The 25927-nt window shown below is 35.9% G+C and overlaps 1 protein-coding gene across 1 annotated transcript; it reads left to right on the forward strand.

The window, feature by feature from the left end:
* Nucleotides 1-17206: 17206 nt before the first annotated feature.
* LOC141704541 (RNA pseudouridine synthase 5-like) lies at nt 17207-24297 on the forward strand. Its single transcript, XM_074507772.1, has 7 exons — nt 17207-17285; nt 17376-17432; nt 22782-22810; nt 22896-22942; nt 23015-23105; nt 23481-23646; nt 24056-24297. Exons 1-7 carry the CDS (start codon nt 17207-17209, stop codon nt 24196-24198), a joined length of 612 nt encoding a protein of 203 aa, XP_074363873.1. The 3' UTR covers nt 24199-24297.
* Nucleotides 24298-25927: the final 1630 nt, after the last annotated feature.

A 25927-nucleotide genomic window follows, 5' to 3' on the forward strand; every position in this document is an offset into this window, starting at 1 on the left:
AAATAGATAAATATTCATAACATAATTATAATATGTTTTCGTTAAAAGAAAAATAATATATAAATTTCTGCCGATCGGGCTAAACAAAATTATACTATTGATCCGATTTTAAATAATTTTTTTTAAAAAAAATACATACATTTAGTTGTATTTGAAGAATCGGGTTAAAATCAAATAATAAATATTATTGATCCCGTTAAAAATATTATATTAATGAAACGAATTATAACAAAATAAAAATTTGTAAGGAAATTTGTGGTGTCGATATTATGTTATCAAACTAAAATAAAATAATATATATTATCCATTCGGTCTAAAATAAAATAATAATCACCCCAGGCTAAAATAAAATTAAACAAAATAGTAAGTATAATTTGCTGGATTTGGTTGATATAAAGGGCCTTAAGCTAACATAAATTTTTTGTCATTGACACATAAAATTTTACCATTGATTCGGGTTTAAATATATTAAACTAATATAAATTTGAATATAGTTAGTTGTGGCTCTAAAAAAATATATAGTTGAATTTGGTCAGTTCAAGGACTAATGACAATTCGTATATTATTGATCTCAGCTAAAATTTACCTTTTAATTAAATATAGTAATCTTTCGTAAACACACCCATAAATAACAATAAAAATATAAATTTCAATCATTACATTATTTTTTTTAAACTGTAGTATCACTAAGTTATACACCTATATGTATATTTGTGGCGCCCCAAAATCCGGGGTCAGGGATCTCGGAGGCCACGCCATCTCAATCACTATAAACTACATACATCGCATCACAATATATAAATACTCACACTTAATGACCCCACACTTATCACACACACTTACAGGTTATTGTCTTGGAAACGAGCCATTCATTACTAGAGTAAATCAAACCACAGAGTGATAATTAGTACAACCCAAAAGTAATTAAGTCTTACCGGGGAATAACCTTTAAGTAAGGCTAGTCCGTCGGCCAAATATATGTTGCTTATTTATTACCTTATATAAGTCATACGTATAAATAATCTGAACTAAAAATAACTGAAAACCAATTCAGCTTATTCGGTCTACCTGTGGTACAACACCAAACAACCTATGAAATAGCTGGCCATTTCGTACCCGTTTCATGGATGTGTGTCTCATGATAGGTATCTTGATTCACTGTTGTGTTGTATCAATTTAAGAAAACAAGTGTGAGCTATAATGCCCAGCATAATAATGTACAGTATGAAATGACTATATGATAAACTCAAGTAAAAACATTATATATGATATTTATATTTTATTCAAAAATAGTTATCAGTGGTGATACACACCTTCTTTTGAAAATAATTCTTTAGGGGATTTATTATCATGCAAATACCTTAATGGTAAACCCAGCACCTAGGCTTGGGTTACGGTATTGCATCACAATTCCAATTGGAAGAATATGACATTCACTGGAGCCACCGCATATGATGATCAGTCGTACTACGGAATAGTAACATTTTCTACATGTAGATGGAAGATTCCATTTTTATTATTGGTTATCACCCTGGCCACATTTGGGCCTTTCTGTTTCCATCCCTCTCAGGTACACACTTCGCGTCTATCCCTCTCAAGACACGGTTTTGCGCCCATCCCTCTCAAGTACGCATACTCCACATATTTATCAATATATAAGTAGGGCTGAGCAAAACCGAACCGAAACCGAAAAACTGAACCGAACCGTGCTAATTCGGTTCGGTTTGGTCCTAAATTCGGTTCGGTTTGATCCTATTCGGTCCGGACCGAATAGACCGAAATAAAATTCGGTTCGGTTCGGTTTTTTTTCACAAATATTTCGGTCCGGACCGAATAGACCAAATCATAGATACTATAATTTTGTATTATATATATTTTACATATATCTTAAAAATTATAATCAAAATTTTTAATTTGTAATTATATTTATGGAGTATTAGAACTCCACATATCACATTACTTTAATTATATTTTAAAATTTATAATTTGTGATTTAATTTTTAATGCAATTTTATTTTTGAAAAAAAAATCGGTCTATTCGGTCCAAAACCGGACAGAACCGAATTATTTTGGTTCGGTTCGGTCCGGTCCATAATATAACTTCGGTCCGGTTCGGTCCAAGAAAAAATGACTATTCGGTTTTTCGGTATATTCGGTTCGGTCCGGTTTTGGACCGAACCAACCGAATGCTCAGCCCTATATATAAGATACCTTCTCATGTGGTAGTAAATTGGTAGTCTCCCCAGTCCACGAAGTACTAGAGTCTACTCCTCCTTGTCCTTGTAAGAATCTCATCATATATCTGGAACTTGTATTGTTCCCCAAGCATATTACTTGTTGATAGGTACACCTGGTTATGTACGTATATATATATACTTTCGAGAATTTTCGGAGGAACTACTAAGGATGTGCGCCAAATTTTACGAATTTTTTTTGAATACAATTCGTTGACTGTTGTCAACATATTTGTTATATAAGGGGGAGTTTCTTTTGAAACTATAATCAAAATATTTAAAATAAGTCGAGATAATATTCTCCGACGATCTGAAATTATTCGAATGATTTTCCGAAAATCAGAAAGTTTTTTGAATCAGGTTCTATAATTTTTAAATCATAATTAAACAATTAAATAATTAAATAATTAAATATTAATAGTTAAATAATTAAACCTCGAATAATTAAACTTTTTAAAAGAATATTTGAAATAATATTATTCAACTAATTTATGTTTAAATAATTTAATAATATTTAATATTTAATCGAGTTTGAAATAAATATTCACTGGAGAATACTTCTCCATAAATAATGAATAGTAGATAAATATTTCTTGTTCGAACGATAAATTATAGTTGAGGGAATACGATTTTTGGAAATCGTTTTAATAAAAGTTCGAGGTGTTTAATATTTTGTAAGTGGACGTTGAGTCCTTTTAAAACATACTACTATGGACTATTAATCGTCCTATAATATCACCGGGATGATCATCGGGTTTTTATCTTAAAATCCCGACCGACTCTCGGTCTTATACTTATACGTCACGCTTAAAGCGGAATTAAACATTTTACGATACATACTTATCGTACAACATCACTACATTATGCGAAAAATTCAATTATTACGTATCATAGCAAACATGGTATTTATGCAATGATAATAAAACAATTATTTCACAACACAACAGTAAATGGAGTTGAGTCCCTAAACTTGCCTAGGTATCTCGAGCTGAAGGATGCTCTAGGTTCTTCTCGGAAATCTATAATCATAAACAAAATTCGTTTCCTTAGGTCCCGTTCTAATCTACGGTGACTCGCACTCATGCACTACTTATTATACACCCTCTCAACTTATATTACCCTTATTATCTCTTTAAGTCCTTATTTACATTATGGTCACTTCCTTTCCCGGGGTACCTTAAGTCCGTTTTCATTTTCATCATTGGCTCCGCTTATGGATTATACGGTTTTCTAATTGCGCGGTCTCGGCTCCGATATTTTAATAAAATTGAAAAATCATTATTTTCACTTGAAATTTTTATGACAGTTAGAAAACTCAATTTACTAATCTCTATAAAAATTTCATGATTTATAAATATTTTTAAGTCGATCCTTTTTATTTTCAAAGTTTAAAATTCGTAGCAGTTTTTGTCGCGTAAATCACTTTTAGTAAAACGGCCATAACTTTTGATCCGTAAATCAGAATCACGTGATTCAAGCGCCTAAACGATCCTTATAACATTGTATATCATAATCAAGGGTTATTTTGGAAGAAACTATAGTTTACATCTTCGGGACTTTCTGCAGAAACTTAAAGTTACGTTTTGTTTGTTTTAACGAGATTACGGTTACGATCGGAGTTTCGTTTATGCCTTAAATCTTTATACTACCACCAACAATCAACATAATATCATCACCACACTAACTCCTCTCGAGAACATCATGTTTTTGAGGCAGCAACAATCAACCTTAAATCTACTTTGCTAAACATCAAGATTACAACAATACTTCCACCAAAACTAGGTTTACAACTATGTTCTAAAAGGATCATGAACTTAAATCTTAAATAAGTTTGGGTTAAAGATTTATACCTTTATTGAGAGCTTGAGATGTGTTATTGATGATGGTGAAGTCTTGGGAGTGCCTAGTATGGTTTTTGGAACCTAAAACAACCATTAAAATCAAGAAACCAAAGAAGAGTTACTATTCACACTATTCATTATCATCTTTGTTGAATTTATTTTACCCATCAAACCTTGATAAAAAGAGCTCAAAGATTTATCTGACCTTAGTTTGGTTGGTATAAAGCTTGAGAATTAATGGGAGGATATATCCATGGCTAGAGCTTGAAGATTTGAAATTGATTTCTTCTTCTTTTTGGAAGAAGCCGAATGGAGAGTTTAGGGAGAGAGAGTGTGTGTTTTTGTGTTGCTTCTTGGGAGCTTCTTGAAAATAATGCTTGTGATATATTTTATTTGATTGTTATTCTCTATTTTAGATCCTAGGATTTTATTCTTGTTGCCTAATCCTTGGACAAATACTAGCTAGCCTTTGTAGTTTACAAGCTAAGCTAATTAGCTTAGCCCCTTTAGCTTACTATTTTCTAGCCCTTGGTTGATCATCCTATACCTTAGCTCACTATTTGATAAAGTAACCATGGTTACTTTTCTACCATGGTTAGTTAGTGCATTACATTTATTTAATCGTTTACGCGTTCGCTCGGTCGCTTAAACGTTTTTGTAATAATTTCTCGTAAACGGTTCGCGACGTAAATCATTTCATATTTATTCCTTATGGTTTGAATTATAATACTTGGCCATAAATCCGTAGGGTTTTAAATTCGTAATTATATTGTGATTCCCGTAATCCTCGATGATTCATAAATATGGTTGTTTTTCAAAGTACGTTTTCTTTGAAAACTAATAGCGTTTATATACACTCATTTGGTACGCATAATTATAATATCAACTCCAAAACTCATTTTCTCATGCACAACATTGTGTGGGCCAAAAACGTTTTTCCCGTCAGTCAGGGTTACTATTCATTAAATATTTTTACAATGTCTCAAAAATTTGAGTTATTACAGTCTTCCCCTCTAACAAGGATTCCGTCCCGGAATCAATTAGAAAATTAGTGGGGATATCTATTCCTCATTGCGTCTTCAAGTTCCTAAGTTAACTCTTCGACATTTTGATTCCTCCACAAGATTCTAACCAGCTTCACAGTCTTGTTCCTCAGCACTTGTTCTTTTTGGTCCATTATCCTTACTGGCTGATCAATGTAGGTCAGGTCTGGTTGTAAATCTACCTGCTCGTATTCTATTACATGTCACACATCTGCATGGTACTTCCTTAACATGGACATGTGGAACACGTTGTGCACTTGTTGCAGATTAGGAGGCAAGGCGAGCTCGTAAGCTAGAGGTCCTATTCTCCTTAAAATTTAAAAGGGGCCTATGAATCTGGGACTCAGCTTCCCTTTCTTTCCAAATCTCATTACTCCTTTCCACGGAGATACCTTCAACAGCACTGAATCCCCTACTTCATACACTCTATCTTTTTTGGTCTGGTCAGCGTACTTCTTTTGTCTGTCTTGAGTTGCTACCAGTCTCTTCCTGTTGAGTTCCACCATTTCTCTGGTTTACTGGACTAACTCGGGTCCTATTATCTTGTGTTCTCCAACTTCATCCCAAAATAGGGGAGAGCGACATCTCCTTCCGTAAAGAACTTTATACGGAGGCATTCCTATGCTAGCGTGATAGCTATTGTTGTAAGCAAATTCGATCAGGGGTAAGTGGTCATTCCAATTTCTTTTAAAGTCGATGGCACACACTCGTAGCATATCTTCTAGGGTCTGAATAGTCCTTTCGCTTTGCCCATCAGTCTGGGGGTGGTAAGCGGTACTCATGTTTAGTCTGGTGCCTACACATTCTTGGAAGCTTCTCCAAAATCGGGAATTAACGTGTGGGTCTCGATCTGACACTATAGCTACAGGAACGCCGTGTTTCACTACAATTTCCTTCAAGTAAATATCCACCAACTTGTCTATGGTGTACCTTTCGTTGATTGGTAGGAAGTGTGCGGACTTGGTCAGTCTATCTATGATAACCCATATGGCGTCGTGATTGGTCTTTGTCCTTGGTAGGCCTGTCACAAAATCCATGGCTACATGCTCCCATTTCCATTCCGAAATTTTCAGGGGCCGTAATAGTCCACTAGGTCACTGGTGTTCAGCCTTCACTCTATGGCACATCAAGCACTTGCTGACCCACTCTGCTACTTCTCTCTTCATGTTAGGCCACCAATAATATTCCTTAAGATCACGGTACATCTTCGTACTTCCTGGGTGGATTGAATATCTGGAGTTGTGCCCTTCGTACAGCAGCTCGTCCTTTAACTCTTGCACATTTGGAATCCAAATTTGGGACGCATACCTCATAATCCCTTTCTCTTCCTTCTCCCATCTCACTTCCTCACCAGTCAATGTTCCTCTTTCTTCACTCATCTTCTTTTCCTGACATACTCATATCTTTTTCGTCAGTTCCGGCACTAGCTTAATCTCAAATAATCCTTATGTCCCTTTACCGGTTACTCTCACGTCAATTTCCATTTTCTCAAATTCTTTAATTAATTCCTCAGATGTCATTATCATTTGAGTCTTTCCTTCCTACTAAGGGCGTCAGCCACCACATTGGCTTTACCCGGGTGATACAAAATTTCACAATCGTAGTCCTTAATCAACTCTAACCACCTCCTCTGTCTCATGTTCAGTTCTTTCTGAGTAGAAATATATTTGAGGCTCTTATGGTCTGTGTAAATCTCGCATTTCTCACCGTATAGGTAGTGTCTCCAAATTTTCAGGGCAAACACTATGGCTGTTAATTCTAGATCATGCGTCGGGTATCTGCTCTCATACTCCTTCAATTGTCGAGAGGCATACGCTATAACTTTTCCGTGCTGCATAAGCACACATCCTAATCCTTTATGTGATATGTCACTGTATATCACAAACTCACCCTTTCCATCGGAAAGAGCGAGCACTGGTGCTGACACCAGTCTCATTTTCAGTTCCTGAAAGCTTTCCTCACATTTCTCTGTCCATACAAACTTTTCTATCTTCCGGGTAAGTCTAGTCAATGGGTCGGCTATCTTAGAAAAGTCTTGCAAGAATCTCTGGTAATATCCTGCTAAACCCACAAAGCTCATAACCTATGTTGGGGTAGTTGGTCTTTCCCAGTTGGATACCGCAACTATCTTGGAAGGACTTACTTTTGGTACAGATATATGTTGATGATATCATATTTGGTTCTACAAATGCCAAACTCTGTGAGAGGTTTGCAAAGCTAATGCAGTCAAGATATCAAATGAGTATGATGGGAGAACTTAGTTTTTTTCTGGGCCTTCAAGTCAAGCAAAAAGAAGAAGGTACTTTTATATGTCAATCCAAGTACACCAGAAATTTTTTGAAGAAATTTGGAATGCAAGATTCTTCAACTACATCCACTCCCATGGCCACTGCAACCAAGTTAGATAAAAGATACTGGCTCACCAGTAGATATTACTAACTATAGAGGTATGATTGGTTCTTTACTCTATTTAACTGCAAATAGACCTGATATCATGTACGCTACCTATCTTTGTGCAAGATTTCAGGTTGATCCAAGAGAACCTCACTTGATAGTTGTGAAAAGAATTTTCAAGTACCTTAAGGGTATAGCTGATCTGGGATTGTGGTATCCAAGAGAATCAGATTTTAAGCTAATAGGTTACTCAGATGCAGATTTTGCATGATACAAAATAGACAGGAAAAATACTAGTGGAAGCTGCCAATTTCATGGAGGCAGATTGGTTTCTTGGTTTAGCAAGAAACAGAAGTCAATTTCCACATCAACTGCAGAAGCAGATTATATTGCTGCAGGAAGATGTTGTGCACAGATTCTTTGGATGAAGAATCAGATACTGGATTATGGGTTAGAATTTTCTAAAATTCCTATTTACTGTGATAATCAAAGTGTTATTGCTATGACAGGTAATCCAGTTCAACACTCAATGATAAAGCACATCAGAATTAGGTACCATTTCATAAGGGAACATGTGATGGAAGGTACAATGGAATTGTATTTTGTTCCAACAGATCAACAACTAGCAGATATCTTCACCAAACCACTATGTGAAGCTACTTTTACAAGACTGGTAAATGAACTTGATATGGTTTCAGGTTCTTTCTCTAAATCTGCTTAGTTTTTGTTCTCATGCATCAGACTTTATTATCAGTGTTTACAGATTGTCTTATCTTCATGAAATCTGTTCTTTTATTAAAATTCATTAAATACTGATTGTTATCTGATGTGGATCTTTAAACTCTGATAGTGTTTTGAATGATTTGTGACTATTCAATCCAATGAGGATAATTGTGCTAGACGCTGACCTAGTAGTCTTTAACATACTAGAAATCCCATGTTTGAATTAGTTATTTATGTGGAAACTCATAACAGAAGCAAATTCTGATTTTGAGCTTAGTCAAGTTTACTTTGTGTATCTTATTACTAAGTCAAAAACTAGATTCTTGCTTCTTATATGTCAAATTCTGATGTCAATAATCTTAAGGATGAACTAAATGTTGATAAGCCTCACTTATCAAAAGAAAAGAAAAGAAAGAAAATAAAAGTCAGGTACTCCTTGAGATCTAGAGTAAATATGTGGGAGGGAAGACCCAAGTGCATTGCTGGTATTAAGTAATATGCATTAGAAAAGCAAATAAATTTTCTTGGTGACTTTTCACATTCTCTGATTACTGGAGAAATACTATGACAACAGCATAAATTCTGATAAGCAATCGTGACTCACTTACACTGAGAAGTCACTGTAAAAAGGAATTTCAAAAGATGCATAAAATGAGCAAAAATAGTTGAGGTGGACTCTTGCATAAATTTGTTCTATAGTAGACTTCATGATTGTTGACAGATTTTAAGCACTTTTCTTAGTTATGCCTTATTTCTAAGATGTACTGAAGTTTATCAGACTTTAATCTTTATCTGATATTCTGCTGAATGCACACACTTTCACTCCATATGAATGATGAAAATTACTGTGGTGATTAAGTTGTTTTTGAAAAAACAGTTAAGTGTCACTTGCATAAATTCTAAGGACAAGTTCTGATGGAAGTTCTGATGATTAAACTCTGGAGAAAACAAGTCAGTATTTGTATGAAGAATCACAGAAAAAAGATATTCACTTTTTGAGTTCAGAAGCCATATTCTGATGACTATTAAAATCTGATATAAGTTTAAGTTCTGATATTAAATCCTGATGGAATCTTTGATGCTTACGTGGCATTATTCTTTACTTGACTTATTTGTGGTAAAAACTGAAACAGTCATATTTAAATCAGAATATATGTGGGTAAGATAAAAACAGTCATAATCATTATGGGTTAGTGGTAAACGTGTTTGTCTTGAAAAACTGCATGTGCGCAGTAATTATTGTTTATTTCTTATGCCCATTAACTCCTGCTTTTACTTTTTACTGACTGTTATTATTACACATTGGTCTAGGGAGATGAGGCATCATTATGTTTTACTCTTAATCGTTAAACAGTCCTCGCGTCCCTTGGTATTCCATTGGCTATTTAAATCGACAATTCATCTCAGCCAAATCATCTTCTATTTTCTCACAAACTCACTCTCTCTTTTAATTCTCATCATTTTTCTTCTTCATAAACAAAATGGTTCTTTTCAATTTGTTCATGAACTATGAAACTTTTAATATAGAGTTAAGTTATGATGACTGGCAACAGGAGTGGCATGTCACCGCCATTCTAAAGAGCTCTGGAACTCTGTTCCATAAAGGTTCACACAAACCTTTTGTTCTTTCGATGGACTACCAGCTTCATCTTGATCAATTGGAAGAAGAAAGGAGAGAGGCTCTCCTTCAGCAAGAACGGATCATCCGTCTTACAGGGCTCTTTGCCAACAGCAGGAGGAACTAGTCGATAGGTTTTCTTAGACTAGGACTAAGGTTGTTGATGTTAAGATTCTTAGACTAGGACTATCTTGTAATTTTTGCATGTAATCTATAAATTTCATGATATGTACTCGTTTGATATATTAATGAAATTTCCCTTAATTGCAAGATTTAGTCTCTGTTTCTCTCATATTATGTGACGTGCATGTTTCTAATTATAATTTGTTAATCTTTACTTCATCTATTTGAACTTTATCCTTTGATGAATGTTTGATTAAAATTATGGTCATAATAAATTGTGATGATTTGGAGAAATAGTTGAAGCACGGATTCATGCATCAGAACCTGTGATAGTTGGAGCTGAGAATGTTACCTCTCAGAAAAGAAACTGCAGCTCAAAGTTCTGATACTTTGAAAAAGCAATCTGTAAGTTCTGAAGGTGCTAAAGCAAACTCCTTCACTCTCAAGGAGACTAAAGAAAATGAGGGCAGAAAGGTACAAGGCCAAGCTATATCTTAGGATTCAACTGAAGCTGAGGAAGGGAATCAGGCAATCTCTGATCTCACAAGAACCAATTATCATTGAAGCCCATCCAGCTCAAGCCAAAGACACTGCTACTGATATAGTTATAACCCCTCATGTCTCTCCTATTAAAGCTACAGATGATGCTAAAGAACAAACTAAAAACTCTGAGATAGATATTCACAATTTGAATATACCAAATGTTCTTTATCTGGAAGCTCCATCTACAGAAGCTCAGCAATCTCCAACTCATTTTGCAATTTTAAATGCTGAGATACCATCTACATCAACCACACCAGCTCTGGAGATAATTCTGATGTTCAGAATTTAAATGAAGCTGTTCCTGAATCTCCAGTTGCTTCACATACTGTTGTGCTTTCAGAACATAATGAGTCTTCCTCAAGTTCTGAAGACAATGTTTCTGTTGAGACTCCAGTTCCCATTCTGGGAAAGGAAGAATTGGTGAAGAAATTTGTTGAAAAGGAAGCACCTATTCCTTGGGAGGATACTCACAGAGGTGTGGAGTGGACCAAGAAGTGGAATGACACTGATTTTATTCCAAGTTCTAACATTCTGACAGAGCATATTGCTAAAGCTGATGAGTTGCTCACAAATGCTGATTTGAAGACACACTCAAGATCACTGTTCTATCTACCAAACATCTTCAAGGTCTACATTCTTCTACTCATGAGAAGGTTGATACACTAAAGGAACATGCTGATAAGCTAGATCTACAGCTTCAGCTTGACAAGAATAGATTATATCAAACCTACTCTTGAGAAATTGCAGCCATTGAGAAGATTCAAGAGAAGCAACATGCCCAAATTGATGAGGTCCTGGCTAACCAAGTTTCCAGAAAGCTCAATTGGAAGAAATCCAATCTTCAGTTGAACTTCTTCTTTCTCTCTTACTTTCTGATGATGCCAAAAGGGGGAGAAGGTAGTTAAGTCCAAATGCTAACCTACTGAAATACTGAAGAAAAAGGATGATAAAGGTGATGACCAGGGAACTCTGATAAGAGTAAAGGTCAAGGAAAAGTTCAAGGAAAATCTTCTACACAGAACAAGTCAAGTTCTGATGCTGTGAATGCTAAAAGTCTGAAGTCAAGTTCTGATAAACAAAGTCTGATGTCAAGTTCTGATATTCTGATTCAGTCAGGATCTAAAGACTCTCAGAAGTTTTTACAAACTCTGAAGCTAAAGGGGAAGCAGACTACTGTTTATTACAAAAATCCTAAAATCCCAGACACTTGATGAGGAGATAGCTAGAAGATTATTTCTGAAACAAAATCCAGAATTGGATTTGGAAACTCTCAAGGAGGAAGAAGCTAGATTTGCAGCTGAGAGAGACAAATCTTAAGTCTAAAGCGTCTGATACAAAGAAACCTCCAAGGCCTAAGGAAAAAGGCATTGTGGTCAGGGAAAAGTCAAATTCTAAGACTTCAAAGTCCAATACTAGATCACAAACTGAGATTGATCCTAAGTCAAAAAGGAAAAGAAAAGGTTAGTGAACCTTTAAAGATTAAGAAAAAGATAAGGTCTTCCATTCCAGTCTATCAAACTACAATGCATGATGATAATTTGATAGAAGATGAAACTGTTCAAATTCTGAAGAGAAGAAAGATAATTGAAGAATCTAAAATAACCTCTGACACTGCTCAAGTTGTTCAGAATGAAGAACCAGCAAGCTACAGAAGAAATAACAAATTCTGATCAAGTTAATTTGGAAAAGATGACAATTGCTGATAAGAAGAAGTTGTTATGGAAGAAAGCTACTCCAGTTGAACCAAAATCCAATCTCTTGATGAATCAACTTGCAAAATTTGGATTGAGATCCAAGCAACCTAGAGAAAAAGCTGGATTAGGTTCTGATGAAGAGAAGATACAAGCAGGAGTAGAAGTTACTCTAACAGATCCTTTCATGTTGATAGACAAACCATATGAACAAATCAAACAAAAGCACCCTTGACAAGTGTTGTCTGCTCAATCGTGATAGATGCTCATGATAAGGATAATCTAAAGGAGAAATTGATTTTATTTCTCTATGATGGATTAACTTACAGACTAGTTGATACTGATGTGCTAAAGAAGTCTGTCAGAGAACTTCAACATATTCACTATCTTCTGGAAGTAAAATCTGATGTTACAAGAAGATGGTCAGAATACATTTTGAAGGCTATAAGAGATCTATTCAGAATATCTGGAACAAAGACTTCTCAGTATGTACCAATGATTACTGAAGGTGATGGAAGAGAAATTCCTATGCTGAAGAATTCTGCTAAGGTAGAAGTTTATTCTGAAAGGAAAATGCTTTATGTTATAATGAAAACTCTTCACATCCTAGAGTTATCAGACTTGGTGATGGACTTGAAAGAACATCAATTCAGCTCTCAGAACAGCCATTGTCAAATTGGTGATAGTAAAGATGAAAGAACTGATGCAGGTTAAGCACAGTTAGTTGAATTTTTTAGGAAAGCAGAAGATAAGCTAGTAAGAGATTTTGTTAAGAATCATTATGGATTCAAATTGTTCCAGTGAAGTTGGTAAAGCTATAAGGACTGTAAGTTGTAGTTAATAGTCTTATTAAACTCTTATTGCATTTGAACTTAAATGTTTTTGACATCATCAAATCTATTAACTTGTATATTTTGTACAATTTATAAGTTGGGGGAGATTGTTAGATATTTTGAGATGTCATGTCTAATATATTTCATGTTTAGTTTTTCAGATCTTAACAAACAGGAAATATCAGTACTTACTGGAATCAGTATTTACTGGAAGTCAGAACTTAAGGATATCAGAACTTAGATTATCAGAAGATAAATATCAGAAGATGAATATCAGAACTTAAGTACGGTAGGACTAACAGTTAAGGAAGGAAGCTGATTTACAGGAAAGAAGATCAAGACTAATACAAAAAGAAGATATGCATGGAAAGAGTTAGAGGACTGAAAGAATTGTATAAGATATCTGACTGATATATTTGGGAGACAGAATAATATTCCATATCAGTTAGAAGTTATCTTGTAACTGTGTACCATATAAACACAGACATAGGTTTACACTATATGTGTTATCATTATCGAGAAGATCATACATTGTAACCTAGCAGCTCTCGTGATATTTGTTCATCACTAAGAGAGAACAGTTCCATTGTAATAGAGTTTATTATATTGAATATATTTGTTTACTGTTACTTGTGTTCGAAATCGATTTGATTGTATTCTACACTGTATTCAACCCCTTCTACAGTGTTGTGTGACCTAACATACGGTCGCCCTTTTTCTTTACAAACAGTACTGGCGCTCCCCATGGCGACACACTGGGTCTTATCATTCCATTATCTGATAATTCTTGCAGTTAAGAAGTTAATTCCTTCATCTCAACCGGGGCTAGCCTATAAGGGGCCGTGGACACTGGTTTTGTCCCTAGTGCTAATTCTATGGCAAATTCTATTTCTCTGTCGAGTGGAAATCCTGGTAAGTTCTCTGGAAACACATCCTCGAATTCATTCACTATGGGTATGTCCTGTATGTTAGGAACTTCCTTCTTAGTATCCATCACATAAGCCAAATAGGCCTCGTTACCTTTCTTAACAATCTTTTTGCCTGTAGTATGGTCAAAAATTTCTGGGTTTGTCGTTGACCTCTAAACACTACTTCTTTTCCATTTTGCACTCTTATCTTCACCCTCTTCCGCTCATAATTTATTTGCGCTCCATTACTGGATAACCAATCCATTCCTAAGATTACATCAAATTCTCCTAACACAAATGGGATTAGGTCAACCTCAAAGACCTTCCCTTCTAATTTCAACTCACATTTGGGGTGTACTTGATTCACATGAATTATTTCTTTGTTTGTTATTTCCACTTGTAATACCTCACGTAAGGGTATGGCGTTAAGTTTAATTTTTTAGCAAAATCTTGAGATATAAATGACTTAGTTGCTCCAGAATCAAATAGGACATTTGCATGTTCGGAATTTAACAGAAGGGTACCTGCTATCACGTCCGTGTTTCGGACAGCATCCTGAACGGTCATGTTAAAGGTCCTAGTAGCTGGGGGTCGGTTGGATACAGCTCTGCTCATCCCTGAGGCTGGGGGCTTCAATGTCAGGCAATCCTTCCTCATGTGTCCTACTTTCCCATATTGGAAATATGTCACGCTGGGTTGGTTGTAGTTGTTAGAAAGGTATCCGATTTGACCACACTTATAGCATTTCAAAGGGGCTCTCGCCTGGCTGCACACTCTAAGGTGTCGCCTCTTACAGGTTTGATACTCCGGTATTGGGGCGCGGGGTTGGCTATGAAATGTTGCCCTAGATTGTCCGTCGCCCTGGCCAACACTCTCACTTGGGGCCTTTCTGAATCCGGGGTCGTGCACAGGTTGGGACACCACTCCCCTGACGAACCTGCTTGGAAGGATCCTGTTCCCGGTTCCTCCTCCTTGGCTTCCTATCTTCCTCTTTCTATTTTCCTTTTCCTTCAAACTTTGTTCACTGCCAGCTTCAATAATCGAGGCTTTCTGCACTAAGGTGGCATAATCTGTCAGCTCTAGTACTGCCACTCGGTTCTGGATCCACTGTTTTAGACCAAGCTGAAACCTTCACGCTTTCTTCTCTTCGGTATTCAGGAAACTCAGGCACGAATCTTGACAGCTCGGTGAACTTGGCCTCATACTATGCCACAATAATCTTATCCTGTTTCAACTCTAGAAACTTAATCTCCATATGAGTTTCCATAAACCTAGGGAAATACTTGTCTAAGAACAGTCGGGTAAATCTATCCCATGGAATCACAACATCAGTCTCGAAGTTTCGTTTGGACTCCCACCAGTAATTAGCTTCTCCTTTCAGCATGTAAGAAGCAAAATGGTCATGTATCGTTCTTCCACACTTAGTATCTCGAAGGACTTTTCTATTTCCTTGAGCCAGGCCCGTGCTTCAACGAGGTCGGCAGAACCTAGAAACTCTGGAGGTTTGAGGGATTTGAATGCCCTGAAGGCAGTGGCTGCAGTCTGTTGGGCAGCATGCGGCTGTGGCGGAATGGGCTGTTGGTTCAGGTTTGCTCTTAAAAGTTCCATAAAATCATTCATGGGGTTCCCTCCCTGATGGGTATCCTCAGCCTCTTCTTCTACATATTCTTCCTCATCATATTCAGTATAGTCTAGGTCTTCTTCACTTTCCTCATTTACTACAGGGTCAGGTTCATTCTGTTGTTGGTTAACAGATTGATGCGGGCTATGCCCTGGTCCTCTTCTACGAAGTGACATTGTTCTGATAATGAAAATGTATCAATATAGTTGCAATAATTTTACCATTGGATTAATTTATTCATATGTAAGCATGTCATTTATTATCTAGCATGTTTTTATCAAGTGCAATAATATGAAAATTAATTTCTTAATAACTGCTAGATATATACCATAGGGTCTCCCAATTATATTTTGGGGACAAAACGACTATCGAGTTCATACATGGGCATGATTATAATGCATCATTACTTATTCTGAATACTGAAAATACAACTACATAAGGCGTGCACCCTGAAGGGCTAGGAACGCTATCTACTACCAGCTATCCTATCAAAATTGGTGACAAGTCACCCAGCCTTCTTCAAGATCCATAAATAGTCACTAGTCCCTCAGTCACTGTCACTGCGCGTGAGGTCACACACCCTCATCATCACTCCTGCCAACATCAGCTCTGCGTCAACTACCGGGATGTATGCTCCAACCGCCGTCATCCTCATCTGAACCCGGGTATTTACATCCTTCAGATTATTCTAGCATTTCTTCTGGAATGTCATTAGACATCCGGAGTCTATAGAGTTCTTCAACGAGTTGCATCAAAGGAATTATCATTTGTAGTTAATCCAAAGTGTTCAAAAAGAAAAAAAAAATAATACTCTTGGACGCAGCTAGTGACTATATTTATAGTGATCAATTAAAACCTAATTTATAGGGTATTCTAGTAATTTTTAGCACATATTTATTATTTTTACAACTTAAATATACATATATGAGTTATATTTGAGGTAAAATTTAACTATAGGACATATAAATAGTTTTGAAATAAAATGGGATATATTTATAAAGTGACCCCTAAATTTGGGACATATTACACAAATTTCCTTTATTTTTATATTACATTCAAATATTTTAAATTATTACTTAAAATTTAACGATTATTATTTACAATATCAAATCGATAAATCAATCAAATATAACTTATTTTACATCTAATAGTGTAATATAATTTTAATAAAAGATATTTAATGTGCAATTTCAGTCCATCGTTTCATCTTTTCTCCTTCCTTCTTCCAATTTAGCTGAACGCACTTCACTTCGGCATTATTGCAATTATTTTTTATATTGCATTCAAATATTCTTAATTATTACTTAAAATTAACAATTATTATTTACAATAACAAATTGATAAATCAATCAAATATAACTTATTTTACTTCTAATAGTTCAATATAATTTTAATAAAGAATATTTAAAATATTATATATTTTATATAAAAATCAGATTTTTATTTAGACTTCTTAAAATGCTAAACTTTTATCCAGGTCTAAACTAAACTTTATCTGGGATTTTTCGAATTTCACACTGAGAAAAAATAATTAAGGCCCTCGCCGGGCTGGACTTTTTTCTTGATGGGCTTTTTTTGTAGTTTTTTTCCGTATCGGCCGGAATTTTGGTCCTCTATTCCGGAACAACAGTGAAATGCGGACAATCGGAGAACCCTGGCCGGAATTAAACGACGGCCTCTTCTATTCCGATCGCGTCCGACCCTCTGATTCTGGTATTTTATATCTATGTAACTATTTCTATTTTCTCTTACACAAAATAAATTTGTGTAATCATTATTCTAACTCACTACATATATAAACAGGTCTCACACTTATTCATTTTTACTCCACCAAGTACAAGAGTTCAGCTCCTTTGCAAGGATAATCCACTTTATCACTATACTTATCTTCTTTTTTAAAATTACAATTGAGTTTATTTTCTCGGGTGAACGAGAGTCGAAACCAGAACTAGTGACATTGTGACAACAATAGAGAAACCCTTACGAATTGACCCACAGAAAGTAGTGTTTATAAGCTTCAGATTTTGCAATTAAAGTTGTTGTTCCATATATTGATATTGTATGAGTTTTGGAATTGTTGTAGCTTTATAGTTAGTAGTATCTCGCGTAATTTATAAGTTGTCTAGATGTTGCGAATTTTGTTTGAAATTTAAGCGTCTGGTTTGCTTTATTTATAATTAGTTCTGTTAACTGTTGCAAAGGTGCTCCTGCCTTCTGCTACGATAGAGTTCAATTCGTAACTCTTATCTCCCCTATGATTGAAACTTTATCAACTACAGAAATATGTTGAATAATACTAATGCATTAGGGTATATAGCTGTTGGATTTATTTTAATATGAAACTTGTTTCTTTATTTATTTGTTTTCATTATTCAGTAACTTGCATGCTAGTTTGATTTAGTCGTAACTGTGCGGAGAGTTTCCAGGAGAAGCAGGATAGACTTAGAGATCATGTAGGAGTAGTTTGTTTTAGTAGTTCCTTGTTTGTAGCCATTTTTCTTTATCTGCATATTCTATATAGTGTACTTCATGAAATAAGAAATATGAACACAGCTTCACGCAAGTCTCTTTTGTTTTTTTTTCAGTTTACGTTCAAACAATTGTATCTGCATAGTTTCAGCTTATTTGTTTCCAATATTTGGTATCAGAGCTTAGGTCTCATTGTATGCCCAAGTATATGCCAAAGATGACAACAGAGACAAATAAGCTCAAAGAGGGTGCGATGGTTTAAACTATCCAATGCTGGCAAGAAGTAACTACACAGCCTGGGCACTTAAGATGAAGGTGTTCATGAAAGCACAGGGGGTGTGGAATGCAGTGGAGAAGAAAGAGAAAGGAGGTGTGGTTGATGACAGACAAGACAAGATCGCCCTGGCCACAATATATCAGGGAATTCCTGAAGATGTCTTGTTGTCTCTGGCTGATAAGGAAACAGCAAAGGAAGCCTGAGAGGCCATTCAGACTATGTGTCAAGGTGCGGAGCGTGTGAAAAAAGCCAAGGTTCAGACGTTAAGAGTGAATTTGAGTCGCTGTGCATGAAAGACGGTGAAATACTAGATGACTTATATTTGAAACTGAACGGAATGGTGACAAACATACGTGCACTAGGGGAAGAAATCAAGGAGAGTTATGTGGTTAAAAAGCTGCTCCGTGCGGTGCCATCAAAGTTTCTGCAAATTGTTTCCACCATAGAACAATTGCTGATCTGGAAACGATGTCTGTAGAGGAGGCCATAGGATCGTAAAAAGCTCATGAGGAGCGAGTGAAAGGGCAAGCAGGTGAAAGTGATGGACAACTCCTACTCACAGAAGAAGAGTGGTCTAAGAGGGAAAATGCCGAAGGAAAACTGTTACTAACTAGAGAGGAATGGATTAAAAGAAATGGCAATAAAGGGGCAGCTGAGGGATCTTCAAACCAGAGGTTTCGAGGAAAGGAAAGCACTCGTTGGGGGCGTGATAAGAGCAGAATACGGTGTTACAACTGTAGTGCATATGGGCACTATGCCGCTGAATGCAAAAAAACCACGACGAGAACGGGATCAAAAACAGGAAGTGAACATGGCCCAGATCAATGAAGATGAACCTGCACTATTACTGACAGAACACAGCGGGAAGAGGGACGATATGATGTTGTTGAACGAAGAAAAGGTGGTCCCAAAATTGGGTCAAGGTGATGATCGTGTGGAATCAAATCTGTGGTACTTGGATAATGGGGCGAGCAATCATATGACCAGGACTTCGTTCAAAATTCAGGGAGTTGGATGAAAATATAACTGGACAGGTGAAGTTTGGTGACGGATCAACGGTAGATATCAAAGGAAAAGGCTCTATTAGCTTCGTGTGCAAAAATGGAGAAAGACGTACATTGCATGAGGTATATTATATTCCTTTACTTCGTAGTAATATAATTAGTCTCGGGCAACTGTCTGAGGATGGAAATAGGGTTGTTCTGAGTGGAGAGTTTTTGTGGGTACATGATGTTCAAGGAAAACTCCTCATGAAAGTAAAGAGGTCACCAAACAGGTTGTATAAAATGATCATTGAAACAGAGAAGGCAGTGTGCTTGAAGCTGAAAGCTGAGGAATTGTCGTGGTTGTGGCACTCTCGGCTGGGTCATGTAAACTTTCCAGCCTTGTCTCTAATGCACTCAAACCAAATGGTATATGGTATGCCAAAATTTTCTCCGCCGAAGGGCGTGTGCACAGGGTGCTTAATGTCAAAACAAGCAAGAAAGTCTTTCCCACCAAAGGCCAACTATCATGCAAAAATGGGATTGGAAATGGTGCATGGTGATTTATGCGGTCCTATATCCCCAACCACGTCCAAAGGTAACAAATATTCTTACTTCTTGTTGATGATTTCAGTCGTTGGATGTGGGTTTATATGCTTAAGAGTAAAGATGAGGCATTGGCTATATTTAAGAAATTCAAGGCACATGTGGAAAATGGAACAACCAAAAGAATAAAAGTGTTCAGAACAGACCGTGGGGGAGAGTTTTGTTCTCAAGATTTTAAAAGTGTTCTGCGAGGAAAGTGGTATAACACGGCATTACACGGCTCCGTACTCCCCCCAACAGAATGGAGTAGTGGAGCGCAGGAACCGCACTGTTGTCGCCATGGCACGAAGTCTGTTGAAACAAATGGGGTTACCATTAATTTTGTGGGGAGAGGCTATAAGGCACTCGGTTTATCTACTCAACAGATTATCTACTCGCTCAATGAATGAACGAACCCCATATATATGAGGCATGGAAGGGAACAAAACCAGGCATTGGGCATGTAAGGGTGTTGGTTGTTTAGCTCACATGAAAGTTTCTGGGAATCACTTAAAAAAATTGGATGACAGAAGTAAAGTGATTGTGCATTTAGGTAATGAACCTAGAACCAAAGCATATCGCTTATACGATCCCAAGAATAACAACATACTGGTGAGCAGAGACGTAGTTTTTGAGGAGGAAAAACGTGGACATGGAATCAAGGCCAGCAAACTGAATTGATGGAACATCAACACACTTTCACTGTTGTTGATGGTTTTACACAGGATGAAATGGTTGAAGCAGATGCACATCAGACGGATGCAGACTCTGATGGTGATGCAACAACGCCCCAGTCACAAATATTCACACATGGATCCAAAAATGAAGATGCAGAAAATAGCAGTGAGCCAAGGAGGTTCAAGTCCATGGTTGACATATACAATGAAACAGAAGAAATCGAATTGGATGATGAATTACTTCTCATGGGCATTGATGAGCCGAGAAATTATAGTCAGGCTGCTAAAGAACGTAACTGGAGGCAGGCAATGCAACAAGAGATGGATTCGATCGAACAAAATAATACTTGGAAGCTGACAGAGCTACCGGTTGATCGAAAAGTGATAGGGCTCAAGTGGATTTACAAAATAAAGAGAGGTGAGGATGGGGAAATTATAAAGTATAAAGCACGACTCGTGGCCAAGGGGTATGTGCAGGAACAAGGGGTAGACTTCGATGAAATTTTTGCCCCAGTTACCAGACTTGAAACCGTTCGCTTGTTGTTAGCACTAGCAGCAAAGTGTGGCTGGCAGGTACATCATTTAGATGTGAAGACTGCTTTTTTGAATGGTGAAATACGAAGTCTATGTAACACAGCCAGAAGGGTTTGTTAAAAGTGGGCAAGAGCATCTGGTATATAAATTGATAAAAGCCCTTTATGGTCTACGTCAGGCACCGCGTGCTTGGTACGCTAAACTGAACAAAAGTCTCGAATGTATGGGCTTCACAAGGTGTCCACACGAGCATGCAGTTATACAAAATGCAAAGGGGGAGAAGTTTTTGTCGTTGGTGTATACGTAGATGATCTTTTGATCACAGGGACGAGTGTTACTGCTATCAATGAGTTTAAACAGCAAATGAACAGCAAATTCGAAATGAACAACCTGGGTAAACTGTCTTACTACTTGGGAATAGAGGTAAAACAAGGAGAAGGATATATTGAGTTGAAGCAGACAGGGTATGCCAAAAAGGTGTTGGAAAGAACAGGACTGGGAGAGTGTAATCCTACAAAATTTCCAATGGACCCAAAGGAACGTATTACTAAGGATGAAGGAGGTATTCAGGTAGACTCAACGGAGTACAAGAGCATGGTTTGGGGGCTTCGTTATCTTGTTCACACACGTCCTGACATAGCGTATGCGGTGGGAATGGTAAGTTGATTCATGGAGAAACCGACGGTGCTGCACAAAAATGCTGTGAAACGTATACTAAGGTATGTGAAGGGGACCTTGGATTTTGGTCTGGTATATTCGAAAAACAGCGGCAACAATATGCTCGTGGGCTATTCAGATAGTGACTTAGCTGGGCAAACGGACGACAGGAAAGTACAGGGGGCGTGGCTTTTTATCTGAATAATAGCTTGATCACCTTGGTGTCACAAAAGCAAAGATGTGTTGCTTTGTCCTCATGTGAGGCTAAATTCATGGCAGCCACTGCTGCTACTTGTCAGGCCATCTGGCTGAGAAATTTGCTGAGTAAAATAACAGGAGAAAATGTTGGTCCAGTCATTCTGTATATCGATAACAAGTCTGCTATTGATCTAGCTAAGAACCCGGTCTTCCATGGAAGAAGCAAGCATATAGATATACGCTATCACTTCATCCGTGAATGCGTTGAGCGTAGGGATTGTTATCAGGCACGTGAGCTCAAATTTGCAGTGTGCAGACATTCTAACAAAGGCACTCAGTACTGTTAAGTTTGAAAGAATGAGAAAGTTGTTGGGTGTCAAAGAGCTGGAGAAACAAGTTTCAAATTAAGGGAGAGATTGTTGGATTTATTTTAATATAAAACTTGTTTTTTTATTTATTTGTTTTCATTATTCAGTAACTTGCATGCTAGTTTGATTTAGTCGTAATTGTGCGGAGAGTTTCCAGGAGAAGCAGGATAGACTTAGAGATCATGTAGGAGTAGTTTGTTTTAGTAGTTCCTTGTTTGTAGCCATTTTCTTTATCTGCATATTCTATATAGAGTACTTCATGAAATAAGAAATATGAACACAGCTTCATGCAAGTCTCTTTTGTTTTTTTTCAGTTTACGTTCAAACAATTGTATCTGCATAGTTTCAGCTTATTTGTTTCCAATAATAGCTTTATGGACCTACACTTTGCCCACTCCTGAGTGCATGTTAATGTTAGTGTGCAAACTCTAATTTTTCTCTTTTTTAATGAATGACTGACAGATGGTTGCAGAGAATCGAGAATGGACAGGTTAGTTTTCAAATTGACATAAATGTCTTTTGATTGTCTGGGGTTGTAGAAACTAGTGTTTTTCAAAGTGCGAATTCCCTTGCAGATAACCGTTGATGGCACGATTGTTACAGACCCTATCAAAGTTCTAAGGTATTGTGGTATATTGGTTTGATTTAGTAGTTAGTACATCTTTGTACTGTTTTTTGATAAGCTTGATACTAGTGCTGCTTCAGAATTGCAATATCATCGAATTCCTTGGAGAGAACCTGATGCACCATACTTGCTTGGAGTTCTATTTGAAGATGATCATTTGGTATATAACAAACTTCAGTCTCATCGTCCAGAGTATAATATATATAGTTGCATATTTTTTAAAGTTTAAAGTCTATGTATGCAGATTAATAGGAAGTTAAATAGGGTGCATTTAAGTCTTATCAGATATTTATCTGAATTTATTGTTTTATGGCCTTTCTTTGGTTCTCCTTCTGTTTCCCAGAAGAAGTTGTATTGTAATCTTCTATTTTACTTTAGGGTCCACAAGTATGACGAAAAGAAAAACCCTTTGCAAGCTATCTTACAAATGTGGCTCTAATGAGATGATTTGTGTGTAAACATAAGATATATAGATGTCAGGTTCACTTATTTGATGGTTTCTTGTTTAATGTTGAGGTGTATATATTGTATGCAGATTGCACTAGACAAGCCATCCGGTCTCCAAGTTTTACCGGGAGGACTATTCCAGCACCGGACTGTTTTGACTCAATTACAGTGGCACGCAATCAAACAAAGTTCTATATTTGCATGTCAACAGACAAACCCTGTCCCTGTTCATCGTCTTGGAAGAGGTACATCAGGTATGTTCTCAGTATCATATCTGTATCTGACCAAATTAAGCACAATTAAGATTATAGTTGAAATTTTGTATTTAATTAATAAAATAAATAGTATGAAATAATATTGATGATTTTCCGAAGTATATGGCCGGAGATAATAATGGTTAAAAGGTACCATTGTGCTTTTAAGAAATGCATTCATGTATTTGGATTTTGGATACATTACTTTATAGTTGGAGGACGGCAAGAATTTCTTTTATTTCTTGCCTCATAACCTATGGAGGCTGTTAGACTATTGTGACTTATTTGTGGATAATATTCATACTAAATCTTTACTTGTGGTGAATTTAACTAATTTTTAATCTTTTTATGTAAAATAAAAAATGGTAATCCTGCAATTGTCTTCCCCCTCCCCCTTTTTTTGTCTTAGGAATATTGCTTTGTGCAAAGACAAAGCTTGCAAAAGCTCGTATATCCGCATATTTTGCAGATGGAACCTCAACTCTTGGGAGTACTTGGTCAGAGACATGCTATACTATTTTCGTGCACTTAAAAATGCTTATTTGTGATTGATGTCCAAGTGCAATTATGTCTTACCTCTAGAAAATAGTCAAATGATAGTATTTTCTTATTTTCGATCAGTTGTTTGATTTAGAAAAATATATTACTGATTTATTTATTTATTGGCTCCATTTGTTTACAGGAAAATAACCTGAGTTTGGAAAATAAGTTTTTGGAATATTATTTTCTAAGATCCCACAAGATTTTCTGAAAAATAATTTAGATTCCTTTGTAAAGTTCTAAATCATTATTTTAATGAACTGTTCCAAGAATCTTGAAATTGTTTACCCTAATATGATAACAGTTTCCGAATATCCTCCTTAGAAATACATTTTATTATATTTGAACTACACAGAAATCAGGATTCTGTTTGTCTTAGACCAAACAAATGGCTAATCATAAATTTGTTTTAGCCAAATTAAACAGACTTTAGAAGATCATTAAAATATATTCTGAATCGATATTTTTTGCGAAACTGATGTAGCTCAGGTCCAAAATATTTAGGTGCATGGCATGCTTAGCTAAAAAAAAATAACTGTATGAAGTTGTTTTTGTTGGTGGTGTTGACAACAAATCTTCCTATAGTTGTGAACCCTTTGGAGTTAAGTTCATCTGTTATTATATAAGTTTAAATACTGAATCTTTTCTTTCAGTATGTGGCAACCACGTAGTATAGATAATAGTATAGATGAGTATTTTAACAATATACCTTTTAAGTTTTAACAGTTTATTATATAACCTTTAAAAGCAAATTTATTAATAATATAACAACTGTTGTTGGGGTTCGGAAAAAGTAGTGTTTAACCAAATTATAAATTATACTCCATTCTAATTATTATAGTAAGCCATAAATATAAACATTCATATCGCGAAGTTTTAAAACACTAGTGGGAGGACCAAGCTGGATTTTATTTGTATCTTGGGAACAAACATTTTTAATTATTTCGAGTAACCGGGAAGCTTGGAACATCCTCATATTTCTTCCTTCTTTCTTTTTTTCCCATAAAAGTAGGTGATTAAGATTAAACAGAAAAGTTTTACTAAAGATTAAACATAACTTATTGAATCTAATTAGAATTTATATTTCAAAATGTTATATAATCTATTACATTTTTTATATACATTTTTAATTACTCCTGTAGTTTCATGTTAGTAATTTCATCATATGCGTTAAATATGATTCATTAAATAATTCATATACTAGTTATTAAGAGTATCAAAATTATATATTATTAAGAGTATCAAAATTATATTTTTTAAAAATAAATATATTATCAAATTAATAAATTATTTGCAAGATAAAATCTTGGACATATTATATATTAAACTTACAAAACAATTTATTTGTTAACAACTAATTTAGTTTATAAGTTGAAAATCGTATGAATCAAAATTATTGGTTGAAATCATTTTATAAAATATGAGTAGCTAGTTATAAATGCATATCTTGTAATCTATATTGGTCAAAATCATTTCGTTCATATCGCTTCAACTTCATATTTGAGTCGTTGAAAGTATTTATCATGCGGTTCATATTGGCGATCCACGTGATAAGTTTTAATTGGTCAAAAGTATTTTGTGCGGATTGCTCTTGCATCATATCTGAGTCATTCATTAAAATTGCTTATCATGTGGTCCATATATTCGTGGACAGCGATCCGCGTGATAATCTTTTATTGGTCAAAATTGTTTTGTGCGGATCGCTTTTGCATCTTGCATATCAAGCGATCCATATTCGTGA

The sequence above is a fragment of the Apium graveolens genome, unplaced genomic scaffold, assembly GCF_009905375.1.
Source record: "Apium graveolens cultivar Ventura unplaced genomic scaffold, ASM990537v1 ctg7954, whole genome shotgun sequence".
Lineage (NCBI taxonomy): Eukaryota > Viridiplantae > Streptophyta > Magnoliopsida > Apiales > Apiaceae > Apium > Apium graveolens.

Coding starts and splice junctions, on each gene's coding strand:
- LOC141704541 (XM_074507772.1), top strand. CDS start 17,207: ATGCGGACAATCGGAGAACCCTGGCCGGAATTAAACGACGGCCTCTTC. Junction 22,811..22,895: donor AGAGAATCGAGAATGGACAG/GTTAGTTTTCAA, acceptor ATTCCCTTGCAG/ATAACCGTTGATGGCACGAT. Junction 22,943..23,014: donor GACCCTATCAAAGTTCTAAG/GTATTGTGGTAT, acceptor GCTTGATACTAG/TGCTGCTTCAGAATTGCAAT.